The sequence below is a fragment of the Oryzias melastigma genome, linkage group LG21, assembly GCF_002922805.2.
Source record: "Oryzias melastigma strain HK-1 linkage group LG21, ASM292280v2, whole genome shotgun sequence".
NCBI classification, from domain to species: Eukaryota; Metazoa; Chordata; class Actinopteri; order Beloniformes; family Adrianichthyidae; genus Oryzias; species Oryzias melastigma.
The window spans coordinates 6,701,544-6,727,757 of NC_050532.1; the positions used below are offsets into that span (position 1 = coordinate 6,701,544).

Here is a 26,214-nt window from a genome sequence, read left to right on the forward strand (position 1 = left end):
ACGGTCCCTTCAGATGAGAATTTACTTCCTGAAGTGTTGAGATTGGTTTTGAAGATTACTCTTTCATCAATTTTAAAGCTAAAATTGATAAACCTTTATCATTGAGTAATTTTTCCTTGCTTACGGAAGGTGGTGCCCCTTTACGAGACAAAGTCAAATTCTTCATTGAACTTGACCCCTTTCACGCCACACACGAAAAAAAAAAAAAAGTGTTGTTTGAAAAGTGGTGCTCTGCATGTGAAGTAAAGAATCTTTAAGATTTAAGGGAACTTATCTTGTTGGAGGAGTTTACAAAATGTTTACCCGAGCGTATGGTCATTTAAGTGAACAGAAAGTGACAGATCGTATGAAAGCAGCGGTTTTGATTGCTACATGCCCTATAAAACGTCCTGGGACATAAAGAGAAAGAGATGTTGAAGTGTGGTAGGAAAACAAACACTAATTTATTTAACAAGAGCTGTTGAGAGTCCACGGGAGTACTCGCATCAACTGCCTCTCACTCGCCACTCTGCAAATTTGCTGCTCTATGAAGCATAGAATAATTCTTTTATTGAGGAATATTTACATTCAAGATTCTGATACTGAAAGAAAGAGGTCAGTGGATGCTGAAGCGCATAGTGCAAAGAGGTTGATTTTCAAACCTGATTCAACAAGCTGGTTTGTTGGTAGAGACAGAGAATGGATGTAAAAACTTGTGCAGTGATGCATGAACGAGAGGATTTTGAACGCAGATGCATAAATGTGAGTTTACAAATTTTTACATAGACTTTTCATTGAAACTTGCTGCTTGAGTGTGAGTTTCCACAGTCAATGTGAATGTAGCTTCAGAGCCACGAGCAAGGATAAAACGTTCAAAGAGCATGGACAGATCAAGCAATAGGTCCCAACTGACAATGTATTCAATGAATGCATCAGGAAATTGAGAACAGAAGTTACAGGGCTGGAAAGACAGATAAGGATGAGAAGACAAGCCCCTACATGGGATGTACCACATGACATAAATGAAATGGCTGATATTAAGAAGTTCTACCAAATGCCACAAAGGACTATCACACAAGACAATTTTTTCAAGACAACACTGAACTCCTCCAAGCAGTACAGGAGCAGGCCAAGAGCATTGAAGCAACAGAGGCCAATCCAGCATGTCATAGAAGGCTGTTAAAAAAAGCTCTTAAGACCATCCAGTATGTTCATGCAGATCCTGGCAGGGAAAGCACGTATGGAGTGCCAAAAATAAGTGGCTGGAATAGTGTACATGAACAAGTGCAACTAGTAACTAGCATAAACTTATAGTGTTTTTCTACCTTTACGACTGAAAGCACTTTACCATCACAGTCTCATTCACCTCTGTACACACAAACATTCACACAGTAATGGTGGCTCCACTCTCTGTTTCTGTTACACTGATCCAGAGTGAAATACTCACTCCAGAGTCAGAGAACTTCCATCTACCCATTTCCAGGTCCCCTCCGAGGCTTCATCAGATAGTCCAATCCAAACTGATTCCTTTTTCAATGCAGAAACAAATGTCTGTAAAAACAACAAGGAAAACGAATTTGCTTTCATCACATAGAGTTTGCTGTTCATTGGTCTGTCAACAGATATTTCAATGTTGTTTCATAAAAGATGTTTTTAAAAAGTTAAATATAACTGAAGGCAAACATTTAAACAAATTAGAACTCAAATAATACACACAAAAGAAGAAAAAAAAGGAAAACTAGAGATTAGCTGTTTCTCTGAATTGCTATACAGGTATGAGCACAATTCAGTTCATGTGAATTGAGGTCATGTTCTGTTTTTTACATCATTAAACAATTGCCTATAATAGGATATTTCAGTTAAATGATATTTGATTCTTTCGATTTGATCTAAATTACATCAAGAATCTGTCCAAAACCATTCAAGATGGATGCATAAATGATATTGTTGATTTGTAAATATTGTTGTAATCCATCCATCCATCTTCTTAACCGCTTTGTCCCTTTTCGGGGTCGCGGGGCTGCCGGAGCCTAACCCGGCTGCTGATGGGCGAAGGCGGGGTACACCCTGGACAGGTCGCCAGTCTGTCGCAGGGCAATGTAATCCAAAACAGACAATAAAATAACAACACACATTTTCGTCATTGCTGTTTATCACCACCAGATCTGCTTCTCTGGCTCTGCAGAACTTCCTTGCTTCATCCCAGAACTTTGACTCTCCAGAGAAGAAGTAACAAGAGGAACCAAATCTGATCCATTCAGCAGGGCATCCTGTTTTCCCTGGAATACAATGGAAATGTTCAGCAAGACACATTATTAACATATCATTTGAAACAAGCAAACTTTTTTACCTACAGAATCTGAATGCTTACAAATGTCCTGTAGAAATTCACAGAAAAGTGCGTTCTGTTCCTCCTGCCAGGTGTCAAGAAATGGTTGTAACACATCAGATGTGTATTTTTATTCCAATGTCGGAACAGAGTTTGGCCTGTTCTGTGCTCCAACACCAATCAAAGAGGAAATGTTTGTCTTGACAAAAAAATATTTCAAGTTTAATTTGGATTTAACTGAATGACCCTTTAATCATCCTGAATTTATATTACTTAATTATTTTCGTACAGCAAAACTTGCTAACAGAATTCTTTAAGCCTTGAATGACATTACCACGTCTTTTTTGTTGTATCTATCAGTATATACGTTTTAGCCAAATCATTATTATTTAACTCAAATCAAGTGTATTCGTCCAAGAAATGTTTTCATCAATGATTCAAGGAAGGACTCAGTGAAGTAATCATAGCTTTTTTTGTTTGTTTATTCATTTTTTTCTACTATGGAATCCATTGAAAACTATGTAGTACAAATGTCTCTTTACTCTTTACTAATACTTTTTTCATACAGGATTTTCATTCTTACCTTGTTTAAACTCCATCAGCTTCTTGGTTGCTTCAGTAAGTCTGGAATTCAGCCTCTCAATAACTGCATTCAGGTGCTCAGTCACATTGTCTTTGCTGTCAGAGATTTCTGGCAAATTTCTGACAGAGTCACCATCTGAAATTAAATCAGGTCAAAGAAAACTTTCAAAAACTTATCAACTATTAATCACAGAATAGAAGGTGGAACAAGTACAGTTGCAAATAGTCTATAAAAGTAAATATAAGGTGTACAGTCTTTATGTCAGGAGTCAGTGCTTTGTCTCCCCCCTCTGGTCACCAGCAAGAGTCAGTTGTTACTCATTGACAATCACCCACATGATACTTCACCACTGCACATAGACTCAATCAGTGTATAAGTATTGTTTGTACCGCCTCCTGCATTATCGAGTGTTTCTATCTGGACCTGGTCTTCTTTATACCTGACCTTGCTTACTCTCTGATTGCCTGCTGCCTGCCCTGACCCTCGCCTGGACCCTGACTACTCCAGTCTCTTCTTTGATGCTCCCATGCCTGTGATTGACCTCTGCCTGTCTGACTCTGATTTAGCTCATTGGAATTTTTGCTGTGCTTAATTCCTATCTGAACTAATAAACCTACCGCAAGTGGAACCAGCTGTCTGCCAATTTGTGACGCATATTAACATTATTACCCAACTAGCTGATACAGACTGTAAAAACTGAGGGTCTGAAGACATGTCTCTGAGGAAAAAACTGTACTGCAAACCAAGTTTAGTTTTCTTTTCTGTACTGATATTTTAAAAAGAATTGGTGAGACTCATTTGTTACATGAATTTCAGAACCATTTTTTTCTTTGCTCATGGTATCAGTTAGTAAATGTAGAAAAAGATCTATGTGTGGTTGTTTACAAAGATTGCTTAAGGTACTGCTTCAGTAAAAGCTGAAAAAGGTAAGGTATAATGCAGAACTTCATTTTGCCTTTTAGAGAAGTTTGAAAACTGCAAGAAAGAAAAAAAGGAGTCATTTATGCTATGTGGCCAAGCATTGTTACCTAATACAGGCATGTAGAGACGAAAGCACATGAGACCAAGCACAGAGCTCTTCTTGTTTGACCACACCATTGACTGGAAAAAAATACTGGAGGGTTTGCTCAGTCCAGATCTTATATGCAGTCAGTGCACCACACCCAATTCTGCTGTGTGAGGAAGACTCATTTACATAATTAACGGTAGATAAAAATGTCTTAGAACAGCTTTATGCAGTTCCCATTATGCAAGGGTTTTTCCAGCACTGGGGTCTGAAGAACTTTTACAGATGTTATCTAATATTAATGGCCCTCATCTAAAGTTAGCCTGCTCTTACAGCAAAATATTCTCTTCCTATCATCACCTTCAACTCTCACATGCCTGCTGTCCTGTTTTTCTTCTTCAACCACATTGTTTGATCTTTGCATTGGTTATGTCAGTATTCAATGGGATTCTCTACCAACCTTTGCTTGTCTCAACAGATCTGATGGGTCACATTAAAGATGTTTAAATACATTTTTTTGGTATCAATTTTTAAAAAATAAATCTAAGCCTTGTACATGTAATACATTGTAAATTGAATGTAAAAATTGCCTAATTCAGTTCTTTTTTAAAAAGTTTTAATCTTTTGTGTCTCCATTACAATCCTGAAAATAATTGCTTTCTTTACTGTTAGACAAAAGATTTTCTCAAATAAATGACAGAAAAAATGAAAATCTATTTAAGACTTTGATAAGGTCTTACTTTGGGAAAAATACATTTAAAACATTTAAAATTTTTAAGCATTCATGACCACCTGATATAACCTCATGTGGCTTCTTTTGACCTTGTTGCATAATTGTACAATTTAATCAAAATTACCCTTATAAATCCCACATCTTCCAGTTTATACTTTTCTTTACAATTTTAACTTAAACTGTTATAATTTATTGTAAAACTTTACAAATGTTGTGGCTTACACAGCTCCCTGTTGTGTTATGTTAGTACAATGAGAATTTAAACAATGACAATAAAAAGCTTTTTTTATTTTTTTTTTATGAAACATTAAAGACCCCATGGGAATCTAATAAAATATCACATCGTATAGTCAAACAAATTATCTACAACACTGCAAGACGATTGTTCTAGGTTTTTTTTTTACATTACAACTTCCACTCATCTGTTCTAAATTTCCTTGTTATGAATGTTGCTTGCTGCTACTGTAGGAGGAAGGCGAGTTACATTCTGGACAGTTTGTAACCCATCACAGACTCACACACTTACTCATACTTAAGCCACAAAAAGTTATCATTCCAAATATGAAAAATGCTTTTGTACTGTGGGAGGAAGCTGCAGGACCAGGACAAAAGCTGCATGGTGATCATGCAAACTCCACACAGAAAGGACCTAGCTTGGAATTAATCATTTAAAATGAAACCCCAAACCACCACATTACCATGCTGCCTCCTATTCCACAACTTAATAAAGGTTAAACACTTAAATTTTGACTTAAATGTAAAATTAAAAGAAACTTTCTGTCAAATTTGGTCTATTTTGAATTAAATACTCACAGAGGAGACCGAGAATGATGAGTCCAGTCAGAAGGAGAACACTCAGCATCACCATCAAAGCAATGACACAGAGATAGCATCTCCTTTTGGATTTTATGGAAACTATACAGGAAAGAATAACAGTTATAATTAAAACCACAATAGAAAACTATGCATTTATTATTATTATTTTTTTTATTTATGAGTTAAATCTTACCTGGTGGATTTGACAAGGAAAGTTGGCAGACAGGATCTTTGAATGCATTATTTTCATAAATGGCTTCCATTACAAAGATGTAAAGTCTAAGAACGTGTGGAGTGTTGAACAGACTGACTTGTAGGCTGAACAGCTGTTCCTGTTTCAGGTTGTCATTGAAGTGACAGGAAGTTCATCTCATGTGACAAATCTAAGTGGGGTGACCAAAGCAGAACTTCTATTAAATTCAGCTTTTACTTTGTTTTTATTTTAACTTGTCCTGTCCAGCAGCTGTGAAAACAGATAAGAGATGAAGGCCACTTGTGTTGGACAGATTTTACCCTTCCAGAAGGGGCATTATGAATCTTTGGAGACACACAGTGTATATTTGTAAAAAAAATAAATAAATAAAAAAAATAAAAAAAATAAAAGACGTAGGCAAAACTTTATTTTTATTCATTCTTATTGGACCAGACAGAAAGGAGAAGAGATAAGGAGATAGTAGGGTGTTGTGACAGACTGGCGACCTGTCCAGGGTGTACCCCGCCTTCGCCCATCAGTAGCCGGGATAGGCTCCGGCACCCCGCGACCCCGAAAGGGACATAGCGGTCAGGAAGGTGAATGAATGACTAATTTGTGTATTTATAAATTCAACATTTACTAACTCAATATTTAAATTTTTTAACAAAATATTTAATTTTATGCTAAAAATTAAAATTTATGCTAAATATTGATTTTATATTTCTTTATTTAGCTTATAAACTAATTATGCAATCTTATGTAATTAAACATTTAGTTTGCAAATTAAATATTTGAAGTTGACCTAAGTATTTATTTCCATCCATCCGTCCATCTTCTTAACCGCTTCTTCCCTTTCAGGGTCGCGGGGTGCTGGAGCCTATCCCGGCTACTGTTGGACGAAGGCGGGGTACACCCTGGACAGGTCGCCAGTCTGTCGCAGGGCCTCAATCACACACACATTCACTCTCACATTCACACCTAGGGGCAATTTAGAGTCACCAATGAACCTATGAAGCATGTTTTTGGACGGTGGGAGGAAGCTGGAGTCCCCTGTGAAAACCCACGCATGCACGGGGAGAACATGCAAACTCCACACAGAAAGTTCCCAGCTGGGAGTCGAACCGGGGCCTTCTCGCTGTGAGGCAAGAGCGCTAACCACTGCGCCACAGGTATTTATTTAACAAATTAAATATGAAACCCTGTTATTAATGTCACCTTGTTGATTGATTGATTGATTGATTGATTGGTTGGTTTATTTCAAGCATAGATTGAACAATGCAGGACAAAACACAATTACACAATTATTTCAAACTCATTACAGAAACAATTAAATACATTGATTATAAAATAAAAATAAAAAAAATAAAACACACTTATGTCACATTTGGTTCATTCATTTTTTGTGTCAATTAACTAAAGTCAGTAGAGTTTGATTGTAATGTAGCCATGAGGGGGCCCAAGCCAGGGTCTCATTGTGCCGGTCCCAAGCCCGGATAAATACAGAGGGTTGAGTCAGGAAGGGCATCCGACGTAAAATCTTGCCAAATAAAATATGCGAATCAGACCTACGAAATCCATAACGGATCGGTCGAGGCCCGGGTCAACAACGACCGCCATCGGTGCTGTTCACCGACAGGGTGCCGGTGGAAATTGGACTACTGTTGGTGGAAGAAGGAGAGGAGGAAGGCGGGTTCGTAGGGAGAGGGAGAAGAGGAAAGTCACTAGTGTTGGACTGAGAGTTGGGACTTTGAATGTTGGAACTATGACAGGAAAGGGTAGAGAGTTAGTGGACATGATGCAGAGGAGAAAGGTAGACATACTGTGTGTCCAGGAGACCAGGTGGAAAGGTAGCAAGGCTAGAAGTTTAGGAGCAGGGTTCAAGTTGTTCTATCATGGTGGAGATGGGAAGAGAAATGGAGTAGGAGTTATCCTAAAGGAGGAGTTTGTTAGGAGTGTTGTGGAGGTAAAAAGAGTGTCAGATAGAGTGATGAGTCTGAAGATAGAAATGGAGGGTGTCATGTTCAATGTTGTTAGTGGGTATGCCCCACAGGTAGGATGTGAGCTGGAAGAGAAGGAGAAGTTCTGGTTGGATCTTGATGAAGTGATGATGAGCATCCCTGGAAATGAGAGAGTTGTCATTGGTGCAGATTTCAATGGTCATGTTGGTGCAGGAAACCGAGGTGATGAGGAGGTGATGGGCAGGTTTGGTATCCAGGAGAGGAATGTAGAAGGACAGATGGTGGTGGATTTTGCAAAAAAGATGGAAATGGCGATAGTGAATACATTCTTTGAGAAGAGACAGGAACATAGAGTGACCTATAAGAGCGGAGGTAGAAGCACACAGATAGACTACATCTTGTGTAGACGGTGTAATCTGAAGGAGATCAGTGACTGTAAAGTAGTGGTTGGTGAGAGTGTTTCCAGACAGCACAGGATGGTGGTGTGTAGAATGACTCTGGTGGTGAAGAAGATGAAGAAAGAGAGGGCAAAGGCAGAGAAGAGGACAAACTGGTGGAAGCTGAAAAAAGAAGATTGTTGCATGACTTTTAAGAAACAGTTGAAACAGGCTCTGGGTGGTCAGGAGGTACTCCCAGATGACTGGATAACTACAGCTAATGTGATCAGGGAGACAGGTAGGAGTGTACTTGGTGTGTCATCAGGAAAGAGAGTTGATAAGGAGACTTGGTGGTGGAATGAGGAGGTGCAGGAGTGTATACGGAGTAAGAGACTAGCTAAGAAGAAGTGGGACACTGAGAGGACTGAGGAGAGTAGACAGGAGTACAGGGAGATGCAGCGTAAGGTGAAAGTAGAGGTGTCAAAGGCCAAACAAAGAGCTTATGATGACTTGTACGCTAGGTTGGGTAGTAAGGAGGGAGAGACTGACCTGTACAGATTAGCAAGGCAGAGAGATCGAGATGGGAAGGACATGCAGCAGGTTAGGGTGATCAAGGATAGGAATGGTAATGTGGTGACAGGTGTCAGTGGTGTAATGGAAAGATGGAAAGAATACTTTGAAGAGTTGATGAATGAAGAGAATGAGAGAGAACAAAGAGTAGAAGAGGTGACGGTTGTGGAGCAGGAAGTAAGAAAGATTAGTAAAGGTGAAGTGAGAGGGGCTTTGAAGAGGATGAAGAGTGGAAAGGCTCTTGGTCCTGATGATATACCTGTGGAGGTATGGAAGTGTCTAGGAGAGATGGCAGTGGAGTTTTTGACCGGGTTGTTCAACAGGATCTTAGGTGGTGAGAAGATGCCTGAGGAATGGAGGAGAAGTGTGATGGTGCCCATTTTTAAGAATAAGGGAGATGTGCAGAGTTGTGGTAACTACAGAGGAATAAAGCTGATGAGCCATACAATGAAGGTGTGGGAAAGAGTAGTGGAAGCCAGACTAAGAGCAGAAGTGAACATTTGTGAGCAGCAGTATGGTTTCATGCCAAGAAAGAGCACTACAGATGCAACATTTGCTTTGAGGATGTTGATAGAGAAGTACAGAGAAGGTCAGAGAGAGCTCCACTGTGTCTTTGTAGATCTGGAGAAAGCTTATGACAGAGTGCCCAGAGAGGAACTATGGTATTGTATGAGGAAGTCTGGAGTGACAGAGAAGTATGTCCGAGCAGTGCAGGACATGTATGAGGGCTGTAAGACAGTGGTGAGGTGTGCTGTAGGGGTGACAGAGGAGTTCAAGGTGGAGGTGGGATTACATCAGGGATCAGCTCTGAGCCCCTTCCTGTTTGCAATGGTGATGGACAGACTGACGGATGAGGTTAGACAGGAATCACCATGGACTATGATGTTTGCAGATGATATTGTGATTTGTAGTGAGAGCAGGGAACAGGTGGAGGTGGAGTTAGAGAGGTGGAGGTTTGCCCTGGAAAGGAGAGGAATGAAGGTTAGCCCATAGACTGTAAAAATAATGGACTGAGCGAGCAATGAGGTCCCCCATTGGAAATGCATTACCTCTTCTCCTCGCGAAAGTAGGCTGCCGCTTTCACCGTCACTTCCTGAAACGGATATCGCCATTCGCAACCCATCTTCAGCGATTGGTCTGAGTCATAGCTGAGTCATGGAATCTACAGGAAGTACTGTCGCCAATCTAGAGTGAGTTTATTGCAACCATCCGCCTCTTTCCACGCCACAACCACGAGACCGCGGATGTAAACAGCTTCCACTTTAATAACGGCAGCTTGGGAGAATTGTACAAGTCATTGTTGAAGCCTTTGAGGGAGAACCATCCCAACATTTGATTCTATCAGCGGTCCTTTTGGATTTACTTACATTTATTCCTTTTTGTCGAGCTAAAAGGAGCATTTGTGTGACGGCGTGCCCGAACAGCGCGTGTCCCCCTCGCGCGCGCCGCAGCGTTACTTCACGTGCACTGCCACATTACAGTCTGATCAGATGCACGTGAGAAGCGCGTCCAGCGGTATTTAAAATAAATAACCATCCTAACAAGCGAACATCTGGATCTTTTTCCTGTTTGAAAATACGACCAGGTCCTTTCAAGTTTGTCTCGCGCTCCTCAGACGTCTGCCTCTAATTCAGGCTGAAGCTGGAAAAGTGAAGCGAAGATGAAACTTTGGTTGGTTATTTTATGCGCATATATGCGACTTATAATTTATAAGCTACAATCAAAACAGTGAAAAAAAGAAAAACGAACGTTAAACAAAGAAAAAAGTCCAAAGCACATAACCTCAGACGTGAAATCTATTTCTACAGAGTAAATCCTCATCTAAAAATGTCGACAGTATGAGCCTCTTGTTGTTTCTGCATCGGTACATTCCATTGAGGAAAACAACAGTAGAACAATGATTGGTACATTGTTGAATTGTAAAGTAGGTGTTAAAAGGTCTTCGCGGACTCATTGATGAAGTCTGCTCCCATTGGCTACCCATCATCTGTCACTCAAACCCCCCAGACGTTCGACGTCAGACCCACAAACGCTTATTGAGCCATCTGATTGGTCAATTTATAACTCTAATAACTTGTGATAATGGAAAAAAATCTTTAAAAAAATTAGGATTAGAAAAAAGTTAATCAGAAAGCAGCAGAGGAAGAATGATTATTCTGACATATAAAATGACTGAGAAATAACTGTCTGTTTCCCAATGTAAGTCAATGGGACTTTGGTCTTTTTGCAACCCAGTGGTACTTCCTATATGGAACACGGAAGTAGAGGGGCTTGCTTTGTCCAGTTATTTTATATACAGTCTATGGGTTAGCCGCAGTAAGACAGAGTACATGTGTGTGAATGAGAGGAACCAGAGTGGAAGAGTGAGGTTACAGGGAGAAGAGATAAATAAGGTGGATGAGTTTAAGCATTTAGAGTCTAGGGCTACCACAAACGATTATTTCAATAGTCAACTAATCTCCGACTATTTTTTTCGATTAGTCGACTAATCGGCTCGTGTGGCGACTGGATGTAAAACACTCATCTTAACCATCATTGTTACTCCTCTTGAGCTCGACGAAAGGCACAAACGGTTCTTGGTTTTTAACAGACATTTATTCGGACACAAGATTCTTCTACATGCCTTCACATGTTCTTTCCATGCCCCAACAGTGCCCCAACAGTGCCATCAGAACTACGAAATAAAATACAGAAACTTAAATTAACTTCTTCAATCTCAGACTGCAAATTAAATGATGAAATTAAATCCATACCTCATTGGCCGCATTAACTCAAGAGGGTAATACTTCCAAAAAGAAATTCTACAAATTCTTTCACTGGCTTAACTCTCACAGACTTCTCCCTTCTGGACCATGTGAGACTCACCCTGGTGTGGCAACCCATATAACATCCCCCATAGGAACAAAAATGACATGGAACAAAAAATAGGTTCCCCCTTTTAAATAAAGTTTTTAACTTATTTTAACTTAACTTAACACCATTATTTATTTATTGTAAAATATCACATATTTATTTCAATTGATTAGAAAACATTTTTTATATTAATAACCCTTTTTAACACAAAATATTTTTATAAACAAAAATATAAATTAGTGTTGCCTTTGATGGCAGCTACAATCATTATCTTTAAACTTGTGGTCTTTAAGCTATATTCTAACTAAAATAAAGACAATATTTTATTAATCTTTTAATGAATCATGCAGCTTTTCTCCTTCATTTGTCTGGTATTAAAACAAGACTTAAATCAAATGAGGTATGAATCAACTACATGTAACCCCCTAAGTGCTGCTGTTGTATGTGGCAGCTCTAAATATCGTCAAACGGAGTTACTCTAGCTCTAGGTTCGATGAGGAGATTGTTCACAGTCATATGCTCTAAAATTTGTAATAGTGCACCCCAAGAAATCACACCAAAACAATAGCAGTTGGAATAAAATTGAATTATTATTTAAGATTATGACAAAAAAAAAGTACAGTTTGCAAAAACTCAGTGTAAATGAAAATTATTTCCAAGTATGTAAAATTTGGACCCAAAAGAAAAAACAAGTGGCTACTGACCTAAAAAAATGTTCAAATGAAACTGAGATCTGAGATAAAAGTTTTTCTACAGGTACTCAAGTTCAATTCTTTTTTGAAAGTAAAAAAATAATAATAAAACCCTTGAGTGCACTCAAAATAATTTAAAGAAACCAACTTAATGTCCAAACCGAGATTTCCAGAAGGTGGTGATGAGAGATAAGTTGAGGGGATTAGAGATGAGAAGATGATGGGATGATGATGGGATGATGATGGTAGATGAGATGAAAAGATGAAGGCCGGGATCCAGGTGAACTCCAACAAAAAAACCAGTCTACACAAATGTGCAGAAAATAATTAAATATTGTCCATAGTAACCTTTTTAACATTAGTTCAATTGTTTCATAGTATTTTCCTTTTCAGAAAGTTAAACTCAAAATACACAATAAAATTAAATAACGTGCAAAAACCCGACAAGTCAAAACTAGCTTACAGGGTATTTAGCCTGCAACACGTGGTGAACTGAGGAGACTTCACAAATGAAATTTCAACAAAAAAAAATACTGTATATTATAGATAATGTAATGCTACACTTGTAAACTTAGCCCTGTACTTTTAGGTGAGATACTTCCCTTCTGGGACTCGTAGTTTTAAATCGATCCACAACTCCGCGGAAGATCCGTACCGACACACAGCCTCTCTGTCTGCGCGGTGAATGTTTCATAATCCGCTCTTTGAACCGAACGACGTAATTGACGTGATATAAATGAAGCCTTGGACGAGCGGTACATTTCCAGTGTAAACTCTTTATCTGTCTGTCTTGCAAAAATTACATTTGACCCATTTTTGCCTCTTTTATTTTCCTTATGTTTCCCACATTTTCGAGCTAGCGTGTTGTTATGAGCCTACCGAGAACTTCCTGTGACGTCACTGCTGACCGGATTAGCACCACTGCGCATGTGTGACAAAGACAAAGGCAGACCCGGCATTAGAAAGCGCGAACCGTAGTTTTAAGATCAAAACTAGGGAAAAAAAAAAACAAGAAACAGCGTTTCGATGACCAAATTAGTCGTCGACTATTTTAATAGTTGATTAGTCGAATAATCCTGGAAGCCCTCTGTACTGTTAGGGTCAACAGTTCAGAGTAATGGAGAGTGTGGAAAAGAAGTGAAGAGGAGAGTGCAAGCAGGTTGGAATGGGTGGAGAAAAGTGTCAGGTGTGATGTGTGACAGAAGAGTTTCAGCACAAATGAAAGGAAAGGTGTACAAGACTGTGGTGAGACCAGCCATGTTGTTTGGACTAGAAACAGTGGGACTGAAGAAAAGACAGGAAGCAGAGCTGGAGGTAGCAGAGATGAAGATGCTGAGGTTCTCTTTGGGAGTGACCAGGATGGATAGGATCAGGAATGAATACATCAGAGGGACAGCACATGTTAGAGGTTTTGGAGATAAAGTCAGAGAGGCCAGACTGAGATGGTTTGGACATGTTCAGAGGAGAGACAGTGAATATATTGGTAGAAGGATGCTGAGTCTAGAGCTGCCAGGAAAGAGGTCTAGAGGAAGACCAAAGAGGAGGTTTATGGATGCAGTAAATGAAGACATGAAGGTGGCTGGTGTTAGAGTGGAGGATACTGAAGACAGGCTTAGATGGAGGAAACTGATTCGCTGTGGCGACCCCTGAAGGGAAAAGCCCAAAGGAAAAGAAGAAGAAGACAGTCAGATGAAGTTGGTTGTTGTTGAATCTCTGTGAGTAATCCTTATATCAACATGTTCTTCGAACTGCAAACCGTTTGTTGTTGACGATCTGTAAACTTTTATGCCACAACTAAAAACACCGGCAAACAGGAACTCGTGCTTTTAAAGGGGAGGCGGGACTATGTTTTTCTGCAATTTGATTGGTCTGACTGTCACATCAATCAAACGTTTCCCTAATTTGATTGGATGTTGGGCCGACACCGCAGACGGATGTAAAAAAAAAACAGACAGAGACCGTGGCACGCGGCGCGTGGCTGTCTCTCTTTATACTTTATACTTTATAATCCGTGGATTTGGGGGAAAATAGCAAGTATTTCCGAGTCAGAGGGCTGAAGTCCAAGTCAAGTCACATGTTATGTATATCAAAGTCCAAGTCAAGTCACGAGTCAGAGGTAGGAAAGTCCAAGTCGAGTCTAAAGTCGCCAAATTCATGACTCGAGTCTGACTCGAGTCCAAGTCATGTGACTCGAGTCCCCACCTCTGCTAATTAGGGTGCAATAGTTTGTACAAAGGCAACACCATCAAATTTGTTTGTGCTATTCACTCTCAGAGCTTCTTCAGTGTAACATTGCTCCAAGTAAAAATATTTTTAATTGGTCCTAATTTGATAGATTATTTTTATGTATTTGTAGCATGATGAAACGGGCTGCACCTGCTACACAGGTGTTTGGAATCCTCTTGATTGCCAAAAGGGTGTGGTGGAGCCTATAAACGGCAGAGTTGCTTTGTGCTTGCAGACTGCACTCTAAAGAGGGGACGCTGCATTGTGCTGTAGGTTCCAGACCCAGTCAAAGGGCACCTGAAACCTGGTGTAGGGACCTATAGCATCAGGGTTCCCTGTCCACTGCACCTGAGAGCATGTGAGGTTTCAGGACACAGATGGGTCGGACTGTGAGCCCCTGCTGCTTTGCCTGTTTTGAGTTTCTTGGCTTTGACATTCGTCAACTGATTTTCTGATAATAGCTTTTCTATTTACTTGGTTATGATTGGTGCCTGATTGCTGCCTCGACTGGCCTCTACTTGGATGTCGGAGGCTCTAACATTTTTACTTTCCCCTCCTGGCGGACCTCTGCACGGACGGCAGGACACTCAGGGAGTGAGTACTTCATTTCTGGCTGCTGGACTTGGAAGCTGTTGTCACTTTTTTTTCTACTGGACCCTGGATGTCTGTTTCTGCTGAGGCGAACAGTCAGCCACCATCCAAGACTGTGGGGGGCCAACATCTATCTTAACCACTTTTTTTGTGTGTGTTGGGGGGGTGAAATATGACCAATACCTCGCCCTCAACCACTCGTGTTGCCACATATTCATTCACTGAGTTTTTGTAAAATAAAGCCAAAGATATAGCACTAAAATTTTTAATGAATCCAGTACATAAGTAAAATTTTACAACAAAAATAATAATTTTAAAAAGTTTAAATGATCATGAAATCCTATTAATTTTTTTCATAATTTACTTCCTCAACTTTATTATGCTAAGTAGAGCTTTACCATTATGGATGTGCTCGAAAGTTGTTATGGATTTACAGTTTAAGTATGGTAAAAAATAGATGCCCTTCAAACACACTGGTTTTTTATTTTTATTTTTTTGTGGTCACATGGTATAGACATTTTTTTAATCCATAATTCTAAATTATATGCAATTCCCACTCTAAACTGTAAAATGAATTTGTATATCACACACCTGAATTGCATATTGAATTGTCGTTTCAAATGCATTATTGAATTGTCAATTGAGAATTCAGCTCAAGATATGGGTGAAAAACAACTTTCATACACATATTTTAAAAAGTTGCTTAATTTTGTAATGTTACTTTTGTTCAACATGATCCCTACCAACATCATTTGTTTTTGTTACAATTTTTACATCTATTTTACAGCATTTTATCTTATTTTTAATCATAATCACGCATCTTTTTAATAATACCAAAAGACATAACCAGATCAGACTTTTTGATCCTCAGAGTGAAATGAACATCTTTCAACAGCATAACAAGAAATCACATATTGCACAATGTACTTCTGCATTAGAAAAGGCTAATCAGAAAACTAGGCTATTGCACAAGTTATAACAAAATAAGGAACTGTAGAATCCACTATCATGTCCGCCCTGTCACAACCCCTCAAGGTAATCTTCTGCTGATATGCAGCAGCTGCCTTGCTTTGCAAAATAGTGCACTACTTAGAACAAAATAAGGAACTATAGAATATGCAGTACAAACATAAACAAGATAAAGTAATAATAAAATAGAAAATGGTGTTCAGTTCATCCAGAATATTATTGCATAATATTACCTCTTAAGTTCTGTACATCATAACTCTGATATTTTTCCACATGTGAAGATGTCAGCCAGGAATGGTGGTGAAGGGCACAAATGCAGGAGACCAGGGTTGGTGACAGGAAGTAAACCATTTAATAAATCAACCAAGGCATTACAGAAACCCACAGAGAAACAAAAAGGTGACTTAACAGAGCAGATGACCTGACAATGCTGAACTGAAAACCACTGAGATACACTGAGGTTGATTAAAGTAAATGAAGAACGCTGTGGATGATTTAACCTGAACATGGTGAGACAAAAGCATGACAAAAAATAAGCATAGAATTATGACAAAAGGAGAAATTTGACAAAAAGAAAGACATGCAAAAAAGCTTAATCTTAAAATGTAATGAACTTAAATACGGGAGGATTTGGTTTCACCTCAAGTGTCTGAACCAACCCTTGGAAAAATCCAGAAAACCCTAAAGAGGTTGAAAAGTCTCTAAATCTAAGAACATTTTTTTAAAAATCTTGGAAAGTGAAAAATCTGCAAAATCTCTGAGCTCCTTTGTTTGGGTGGCAAGTTTTAAAGTTTAGGAGAAGGACCAGTTTCACCCAATCCTTGGGGAGTCGATTCAGATTCTGGTCTCTGCATATGCTTTTCCCTGTTACTGGAAAAGTAGTTTCTCTATTGTTGGAGCAATTTGGCTGAAATTAGATTGTTCATTATAGTTCATGCATGCATGCGCCTGTCATACCTTGGTCATGTGGCCATCCTGGCCTCTTTATTGGTTAAGATGTATTTTGGGAGCTGCCGTGTCTTTATTGGACTTCAGTTGGATTTAGAACTTGGGAAGCATGGCAGCACATTAATCTTAGACCGTGTTATCTTGATAACGTGTTATAGCTTTGAATTAAAGTTTTATAGTTTTATTTTGTAATTTGTACTCTACACATTTACTGTTGGCACCATGCTTGCTCTTCAAGCTGTGAACTTTTACATCTTACATCCAATTAACAAAAGATCTGTGTCTTTTAAACGTGATACAATGTTACTCAGGGTTTACATGGTTCACAGCAAAATACCTTGTCGCCTTTGGTCGTAATTCTCTAGAGGGAAGTAGATTTGCTTGTGAAAAAGGGAGGTATCCTTTGATGGTGTAAGGCAGAGACGAACCAGAATGGCAGATGCGTAGTTGCACAAATTCTAACCAGGTTAACCAAAAGTTTGAGTTCTTAAATTCCGCTTGGAAGGGGGAAATTTGACAGTTATATTGTTAAATGATGCCTGGTTGTCAAGAGAGGGACTCTATTATCTGGAACAGAGAGTTGAATCAACTCACAAAGGACTCACAACTCACAACTTTGAATGGTAAAAACAAGTTTAAAAATCTTGGTTATGCCTTAATAAAGAACAATTTTCAAACAAATTATTTTGCTTTTTTCTCGCAGATCCACCTCAATGAAGTTTTGCATGAGATGTCATTCCAAAATCCAGAGTCCTCAAATGTGAGTTGTGCACAATCTTCCTCTCCATATATTCCAGCACCATTATCAGGCTGATTATTCCCCCAGAGCCTGTCAGGTCAGAAAACAAGATCTGATTCAGACAAAATAGTTAGAAAAAGAAACATTTTCTTTTGTGTCTGTGTGTATGTATATAATGATAATAATAATAGGGCTGCACGGTGGCGCCGTGTTAGCGCTCTTGCCTCACAGCGAGAAGGCCCCGGTTCGAATCCCGGCTGGGACCTTTCTGTGTGGAGTTTGCATGTTCTCCCCGTGCATGCGTGGGTTTTCACCGGGGACTCCGGCTTCCTCCCACCGTCCAAAAACATGCTTCATAGGTTAATTGGTGACTCTGAATTGCCCCTAGGTGTGAATGTGAGAGTGAATGGGTGTGTGATTGAGGCCCTGCGACAGACTGGCAACCTGTCCAGGGTGTACCCCGCCTTCGCCCTTCAGTGGCCGGGATAGGCTCCGGCACCCCCGCGACCCCGAAAGGGAAGAAGCGGTCAAGAAAATGGATGGATGGATAGTAATAATAATAAAATAGACATGTTCAAAAGGGAGCAGGTAGAATCTTTGCATATTAAAACCTTTGCCTTAAAAATAAAATTAAAGAACAAAAAAGAAAAATTAAATTGAGGATATTAATAGGAATGAAACAAAATCTACATTGAAAGAATGATGTAATAATTACAGTTTAACAGTGATAGTTATGTTGTACGTCATCATATACACAACAACTACTATAATAATAATAATCATAGAAGTACATTGTTCCTGCATGTATTTGCGTTTCTGTATTCGTGATTTAATGTATTTGTGGATTGTTTTTTAGTCACTTGACCCGTCCAGTTTATCACAAAAACTTTGACAACTTAAGACGCTTGTATGACTTTTTTGCATCCAAAGGAGGTGCTGGGGTGTATCTCCACTCCTGGAGGGAATTCATTGTTAAATTTGGCCATGCATTTTAAAAAAGAAGTTTCCAATTTAACAATTACACATGCAATTAAAATGAATTTAAAGCAAGCAATATATTAAAGTCCCCCTCCAATGAAAATCCTGTTTTTTGAGTTTTTATCATGTATTTGTGGTATTTTTCTTATCAAAGAGAACAATTTAATAAGAAATCATTTTGCTTTTTCATTTCTGAATATTTCTCCTTTTAAATGTCAATCAAACTGTCGCAGAAAAACTGTTTCAATCAATAGCTGCGTTTCCATTACACATTTGCGCAAAACTTTATAGAAATTCTAGGAATTTTGAAAAACCACAGTTTCGAAATGACAGTTTCCATGAAATCATAATTTTGCGATAAAGCACAAACCAACTCATGCAATAAGTCATGAAAAACAAGGCGATGAATGACAAGTATTTTTTTATTTTTATTTGATTCACTAAAAGGGAGCATTTGGTGACATCACAGCTCTGTCTGGGGCGCCTGTGCATCGCAGCTTGACTCAGAAGAGACAGAAGCCTGTTCAGCGGTTAAAGAAAAAGCATTCTAACAGGAAAGCATTCATTCATTCATTCAGCTTCTTGTCCGCTTTTTTCCTTTCCCATTGCGGGGTTGCCGGAGCCTATCCCAGCTGCTGATGGGCAAAGGCGGGGTTTACCCTGGACAGGTCGCCAGTCTGTCGCAGAACAGGAAAGCATCTGGACCTTTTTTTCTGTTTGATAACACGACAACATCCATTCAAGGTTCTGTCACGGTTCTCGCACTCATGAGACTTCAGGCTCCAAGCTGCAAAAGTCCGTCTGCAGATGAAGTTACAAGGAAAGGAGGAGGAGCTGCGCGATTCAGTATGACCCACAATTTCTAAAGAGCTGTGACGATGTGGGACCTCTCGGTGCGCCGGCTGTGCAGACACTTGATACCGAGAAGCGCATTTATTTTGAAAAAAGTGTTTTCATTACAGTTTTGCGAAAAATGTCTATTTCGATACATCCTAAATACCACCTCCTCTAAGTGCAAAAACTTTGTGCAAGTGCAAAAATGCGAGTTTTTTTGAAATAGTGGTATTTCCATTAGGAGAATTTATCGAAATTCCAATTAGCGAAATTTCAGAGTTAATGGAAACGCGACTAATGAGCCTTGCTAACGTCATGTGAGTGCCACAAAAACTCCACCAGACTCTACAGAGCTTCTTGATTTGACCCCAGAAATGCGAACGGCGGCTAATTTGACCGCAGCAGCGGATTATAAATCCTTCCTTGTCCGAGCTGACAACCCGCTTAAAACGAAACTGCTCCCAATGAGGCAAGTTTTATTTGTGATTTTGGGCTATATAAATAAAATTGAATGAAACTGATCCAGACTGAACACTCACTTCAGAGTCAGAGGACTTCCATCTACCCATTTCCAGGTCCCCTCCGAGGCTTCGTCAGACAATCCAATCCAAACAGATCTTTTAGTGAATGAAAAAAGAAATGCCTGCAAAAAAAAAAAAAATGCTTTAAATTATCATGTAATATATGTTGTTCACCAGTCTTTCACAAATATAAAGTTTAAGGGCTTAAATATACCATGCTTTTGTTAAAGCTTTCAGAGTAAACTATATCCATACATTGGATCATATTACCTTTGACCCACTAAAAAAACAAATAATTTACACTGGGTCACAACACAAATGGCTCCGACAGCTGGAGTCTGCACGACTGTGCACGAGCCAGGGGGGCTTGCAAAGCTAGCTGATCACCGCTAGCAGATTGTTTGTGTTAGCCTGGAGCCGGTGCTGGCAGAGCAGACTTTCTGAAAAAGGGCCGTTATAGGTCACCCCGGAGTATAAGTCGCAGGAACCAAAAAATGCATAATGCAGAAAAAATAAACATAGGTATAGCCACACTTTTAAGAGAAAAATGCAACATGTATGAACAAATTAAACAAGCCCAATGCAACGTTGCATTTGACACCAAATGCGATTAATGCGTCAATGCTGCCTCTTTTAAAGAGCTCTACAAAAGCATCTATAATCATCTGAATGACAGTGTTTTTAGCCTTTTGTAACCCAGTAGATGGTTTGCTGTCCCTCATTAGTCCAATGAGAGAAAAAAATAAAGTAAAATAAAAAAATAATAATCCATAAAAGAAAAACATCATAACATCCATGAGGAGAATGATTAGATTTTCAGCCATGTTTGTTTTGACCCAAATTTTTTTCTTCTGCGTTTCTGTCAGCAGACAGCAACAAATATGGATACACTGATACACAGTGCCCTCTAGTGGTTGAGAGTGGAAAACACAATTAAAAAGGCAATCAGTTGTTAGTGAGGAAAATAACAAATATGAGCCTATTGATGTCTAAAAAAATGACAAATAAGTCGCTTCTGAGTATAAGTCGCACCCCTGGCTAAAAAAATGAAAAAAATTTATAGCCCGTAAAGTACGGTAATCCAAAATAGACTAAAATAACAACACACATTTTCGTCACGGTTGTTTATCACCACCAGATCTGCTTCTCTGGCTCTGCAGAACATCCTTGCTTCATCCCAGGACTTGGACTCTGCAGAGAGGAAGTAATAGGAGGAGCCAAAGCCCATCCATTCTGCAGGACGTTCTATTTTCCCTGGAATGCATTTGAAATTTTAAGCATTACAAAAGGAAAACATCATTTAAAGTCATCCAGTGTTGCTTTTCTAGTATTTACAAAATCTTTCAACAAATAGAAGTTCTTTAGAAATAAAGACACTTTCTATTCCTCCCTGCTTGGTATCAGGAAATGGTTTTGACACATGTTAAATATATCTCTGCAGCAGTGTCTAAAACATTAAAACCTACCCTGTTCTGTGCCGTGCACTAATACGAATCAGTGAGGAAGTGTTTGTCAACTTCACCAAAGTTAAGATACATAAAGCTTAATATACTATAGGTGTTAATGTTACTCAATGTGACAAATGTGGCCAGCTCTATGGGTGATTCTTTAATGCCACATTTCTACAGTTTATTAGGGTGCAGTAGTTTATGCAACAGTTATTTAATACAAGTTATTTGTGCTTTTTATGTCCAGACCCTTTAAAACTCTAATAATGCTCCCAAATATATATATAGAATTGCCAATAATTGAACATTCTGTATTTCTAAGATGATTCATTATTTGTATTCAATAACTGTAAGTCCTAAAAAAACGTAATACTGTGTGAGCAAGTTTTCAATTAAATGTTTAAACTGAATAATAATTAAAGACAATCTTAAACTATTATGAACTCCAGTTGATTTTAGAATTGACTCCGTCCGCTGTATCACACTAAGTAAAGCTTGTGTTTAACGTGTTGCTGTGGACTTGCCCTCTAAATTTGATAAAAGAGATGCTCCACACAGATGCTTTTTAAGTGCTTTTCAACCTTCCTGTGCACATTATTTAAATAAGTCATTTCATTTTGTATGTTTTTGTCCTGTTCAACATAATTCCTATTTGTTTTTTGTTACAACTATGACATCTAATTTACAGCAGCTTATCTTCAAAATTTATTTGGAATGCTTATTCATCTTTTAATATCACCCAAATACATTTTACAAAATTTGCAATTTTTGAAAGGGAAATGAGCTTGTTACAACATCATAACCAGAAGTCAGGGAAAAACACATAGACTAGTACATAAAATGGTACAAACTAAAGAACTATAGAATGCACAGCATAAACATAAGAAAAATAAGATAAAGTAACAATGAAATAGGAAATTGTAATCAGTTTATCCAGAATATTATTGCAAAAGGTTGACAGTACATTTATAAGGTCTGTAAATTATTGCACAGAGAATCTTTCTTTATTTTTACACATGGGAAGAGCAATTAAAAATAGTCACTACTGCACTAAGAAAAGTGAACAGAGAAGTGGTGAGTCGCCCCCTGTGGAGCTCCTGAGCTGCAGACCACCACATCAGACATGCAGTCATGGAGCCTTACACACTGTGGCGTGTTGGTCAGATGGTCAACATTCTATGCAGTCAGCTGGCTGTCCACTTTCGCACCTTCCAGGCTCCCATACTTTAAAAATGTAAAAGTAAAAATCTATGTTTTGGGATGTGTTCATCTATTGTATTTAATGGTAATCTGATGACTGTGATGTGACTGTAAATTTGCTATTAACATAATGTTTGTCAACAAAGCTTATTTGACGAGAATTTACAAAGGTGTTCTGTTCTGAATAAAAGTGCTGTTTGTGCACAAGTGAAAGTGGCTCTATGGCTGAATGCAAATTCTTTTTAAGGGCTATGCCTTGCTGCGGAGGGATGCAGAGCCCTCCACCACGAGGTTGATCCGTGTCATGCTGCGGCGCAGCAGAGAACTGCATTTCTTCATGAGGACGTGCTCTGCAGCTCAGATGTTAACATTTAAATGTAAATAATGACTTTTTGTTTTAGCATGACTTTTTATACTTAAAAAACTTATTTTGTTATTCATTTTCCAAGCGCTGGAAGCTATGCACCAACGCAGCTCACACGAGTTTGAAGACAGTAGTGGGAGAATCTGGATTTGGTCCATATTCCTCCATCATACTAAGAAGATGGACACACCGCCACTCCCTTCATCCCTCTACAGATTGTTCTAGAATCATCTGGATACTTATGAAATTCAGTAAACTGATTCAGCTATCCAAATTCTTAAATTCATTTTAGACAAACAAATACTTCCAAATTAATTTGTACTAAATGGCCCTTTAGTCAACTTTTTATGAATTAGTTAATTACAGATATATTATATTTTGTACAGCAAATTATGCATGTAGCACTGTTTTTAGCCTTGGATGACATTGCTATATCATTTTTTTTCTTGCATGTTTTTACATATCTTTTGGTTTTAGATGACAATTTAATATTTTTAGCCAAAGCATTGTCGATATTTTGGCAAACCTAACATCAAGGGACCGACCAACCCATGTTCAATTGCTGTTCACATGGAACCCCTCTCCACTTCGGCCTTCAAAGTTCATTCCAGGAAGGTATTTGTCAATGATTCAAAGATGAATCAGTGAGTCATTTTAAATTACTCTTTGAAACTTTTTTTTTTTGGTTAGGGAATCCATTTAAATGATATACGGTATAACTGCATATTCACATTTTAATACAGGATTTTTCATACTTACTTTGTTTGTATTCCGTCAGCTCCTTGGTTGTTTTAATGAGGCTGGAATTCAGCCTCTCAATAACAGCATTTAAGTGAACGATCAAATTGTCTTTTCTATTTCTGACTGTGTCACCATCTGAAATGAAACCAGGCAAAAATGACTTGAAGGGCCTATGGCATGCAAAATCAACTTTTGGGGCTTTTAGGTGTATGTTCATTACTCTCTATAAACAACCTCATAGCAGTATTTGGATCAATTTTTAAAGTTTTTTTTTTTTCTGTTATGGAATCCATTTAAATGATTTAACTGCATATTCACATTTTAATACAGGGTTTTCATACTTACTTTGTTCACATTCCATCAGCTCCTTGGTTGTTTCAGTGAGGCTGGAATTCAGCCTCTCAATAACAGCATTCAAGTGATCGGTCAAATTGTCTTTTCTGTTAGAGATTGCTGAGAAATTTTTGACTGCGTCACCATCTGAAATGAAACCAGACAAAAATGACTTGAAGGGCCTATGCCATGCAAAATCAACTTTTGGGGCTTTTTGGGTGTGTGTTCATCCCTCACTATAAACAACCCCATAGCAGTATTTGGATCAGTTCTTGGATTTCTGAGCATTTCTCTAAAAACCTGCACTCTGAGCATCAGCCTCTCTCAACTCGTATAAACGAGCAGGTTCTCCCGAGCTGACATCAGAAAGGGAGAACAACCCCCTACAGCAGGGGTATTCAAGTCCAGGCCTCGAGGCCCGGTGTCCTACATGTTTTCCAACCAACCTTCCATTGAAGCTCCTTATTGGCTAAACATACCTGATCCTGGAAATTAGCAGCAGATAAGGCAGGATTTCTGGAAAACCTACAGGAAGCTGGCCCTCGAGGCCTGGATTTGGGCCTCTCTGCTGTAGGTTTTCCAGAAATCCTGCCTTATCTGCTGCTAATTTCCAGGATCAGGTATGTTTAGCCAATAAGGAGCTTCAATTGAAGGTAGGTTGGAAAACTTGTAGGACACCGGCCCTCGAGGCCTGGATTTGTATACCCCTGCCCTACAGGAAGAGTCAGTGCTGTCAGCAGGCTAACACAAACACATATAAAGCATTTCATTGCATTGTAGACCTGAGTTGATACTGCACATGACAAATAAAGCTTCAATTCAATTCGTATGTTTTTCTCCACTGAGCTAATGCTGATCAGTAAAACGCTTTCATTTTAAATGCCCAATACTGCACAACTCTTCCAATTGTGCACCATTGTGTAAAGTTCTAGGTCACTCGATTCGGACGCGCCAGAAAATGGCGAACAGACTATATAGTGAATAGAGAAGGAATTAGGGAAGAAGTTTCAACCTAACAACAATAACACGTATTTAGAATGTTGTTTCACAAACACAGACTCGCTAAAGTTAGCGTTTGATTAGCATCTACTTTTAAGTGAAAGGGAAATTTAGCCACAAAGGCTAAGTTTAAACCTGTACACTTGTTAAAATCATTGAACTAGCGCGCCCGACCGCACGTTTTTTTTTTTCTGTCTGTGACTCGGTACCAAGTGAGCCATGGACCGATACTGGTACCGGTCAGAGCCTGAGGGTTGGGGACCGCTGTCTTAAAGTTCACAGCTGCCCTAAATGTAAGGTTGTCTTCACTCATTCTTTGGGGATTTTTGTTAAAACAAAGAAACATGCAAAAGTTTCTGAACTGATATCTACCTAAATCAGCCTTACTGTAGGATAATACTCAAATGTCCTTTTTACAAGTTTCCACAAGACGGACATTTTATTTGACTGAATCTTCATTCTCTGTAAAATGTTTGCAGCTGGTTTGAACTTTGTGATGAAGATTTTCCCGTAAATGTCAAAGTGGAGGCTAACAATCGGACACTTGCTTCACTACTTCACTACTTTTAAGGTGTCATGGATAGATAAAGCTAAATAAATGACATATCCGTCAGTTTATTTAGCCAGAGCTTGTTCTGCTACATGAGAACAACTGTCTCAATAATTCCATGTTGAAAAAGACTCCCGTTTTTTTTTTTTTTTTTTTTTTTTTTTTTTTAACAGCAGCTTTATTGTCCTAAGTCAAACGCTCTTATTCGGTTTCCTCAATGACTGTTTATCATTGGCTTAGATACAGAATGGAAGGTGGAACAAGTGCAGTTAGCCAACAGACTAACAGTGTAAATGTTCACAGACATATTAACATTTTTACCCAACAAGCGGATATACCCTGTAACAAATGGAGGCCTAAAGACAGATGGAAAAATTGCAAAGATTGCTTAAGGTTCTGGTTCAATAAACGCTAAAAAAGGTCTAGTATAACACAGATCTTCATTTGACCTTCGACTGTAGCATGTTACATCAGCGAAAGGCTTTTTAAAGTCCCACTTCAACTATATTATTTTCTTTCATAATGTCGTTCCCAGTGATCTTTTAATTTTTTGATGCAGTTTTTAGCCAAAAATTAAAACACTTTAGTTGTTATTTAAGATGTACAGTATTTTAGGCCCAGTTACAGTAGCTCTTTAGGAATACAATTCTGGTTTGAGGGCGGTACTGCTGGAGCAGAACAACC

General features: G+C 38.7%; 1 protein-coding gene and 1 long non-coding RNA gene across 2 annotated transcripts in view; both read right to left on the reverse strand.

The window, feature by feature from the left end:
- LOC118597926 overlaps window positions 1-11,972 on the reverse strand; it is a 12,876-nt gene extending 904 nt beyond the window's left edge. The window contains exons 1-3 of the long non-coding RNA XR_004946946.1: window positions 11,813-11,972; window positions 11,381-11,382; window positions 501-508 (exon numbers count right to left, since the gene is read on the reverse strand). This is a non-coding gene — a long non-coding RNA (uncharacterized LOC118597926). The remainder of the gene's footprint in view (window positions 1-500; window positions 509-11,380; window positions 11,383-11,812) is intronic.
- Window positions 1-24,318, reverse strand: part of LOC112155533 (C-type lectin domain family 17, member A) — a gene marked incomplete in the record, with an annotated part of 52,953 nt that extends 28,635 nt beyond the window's left edge. The window contains 1 exon segment of the mRNA XM_036209678.1: window positions 23,703-24,318. Coding sequence (XP_036065571.1) covers window positions 23,703-23,865 — 163 coding nt within the window.
- Window positions 24,319-26,214: the final 1,896 nt, after the last annotated feature.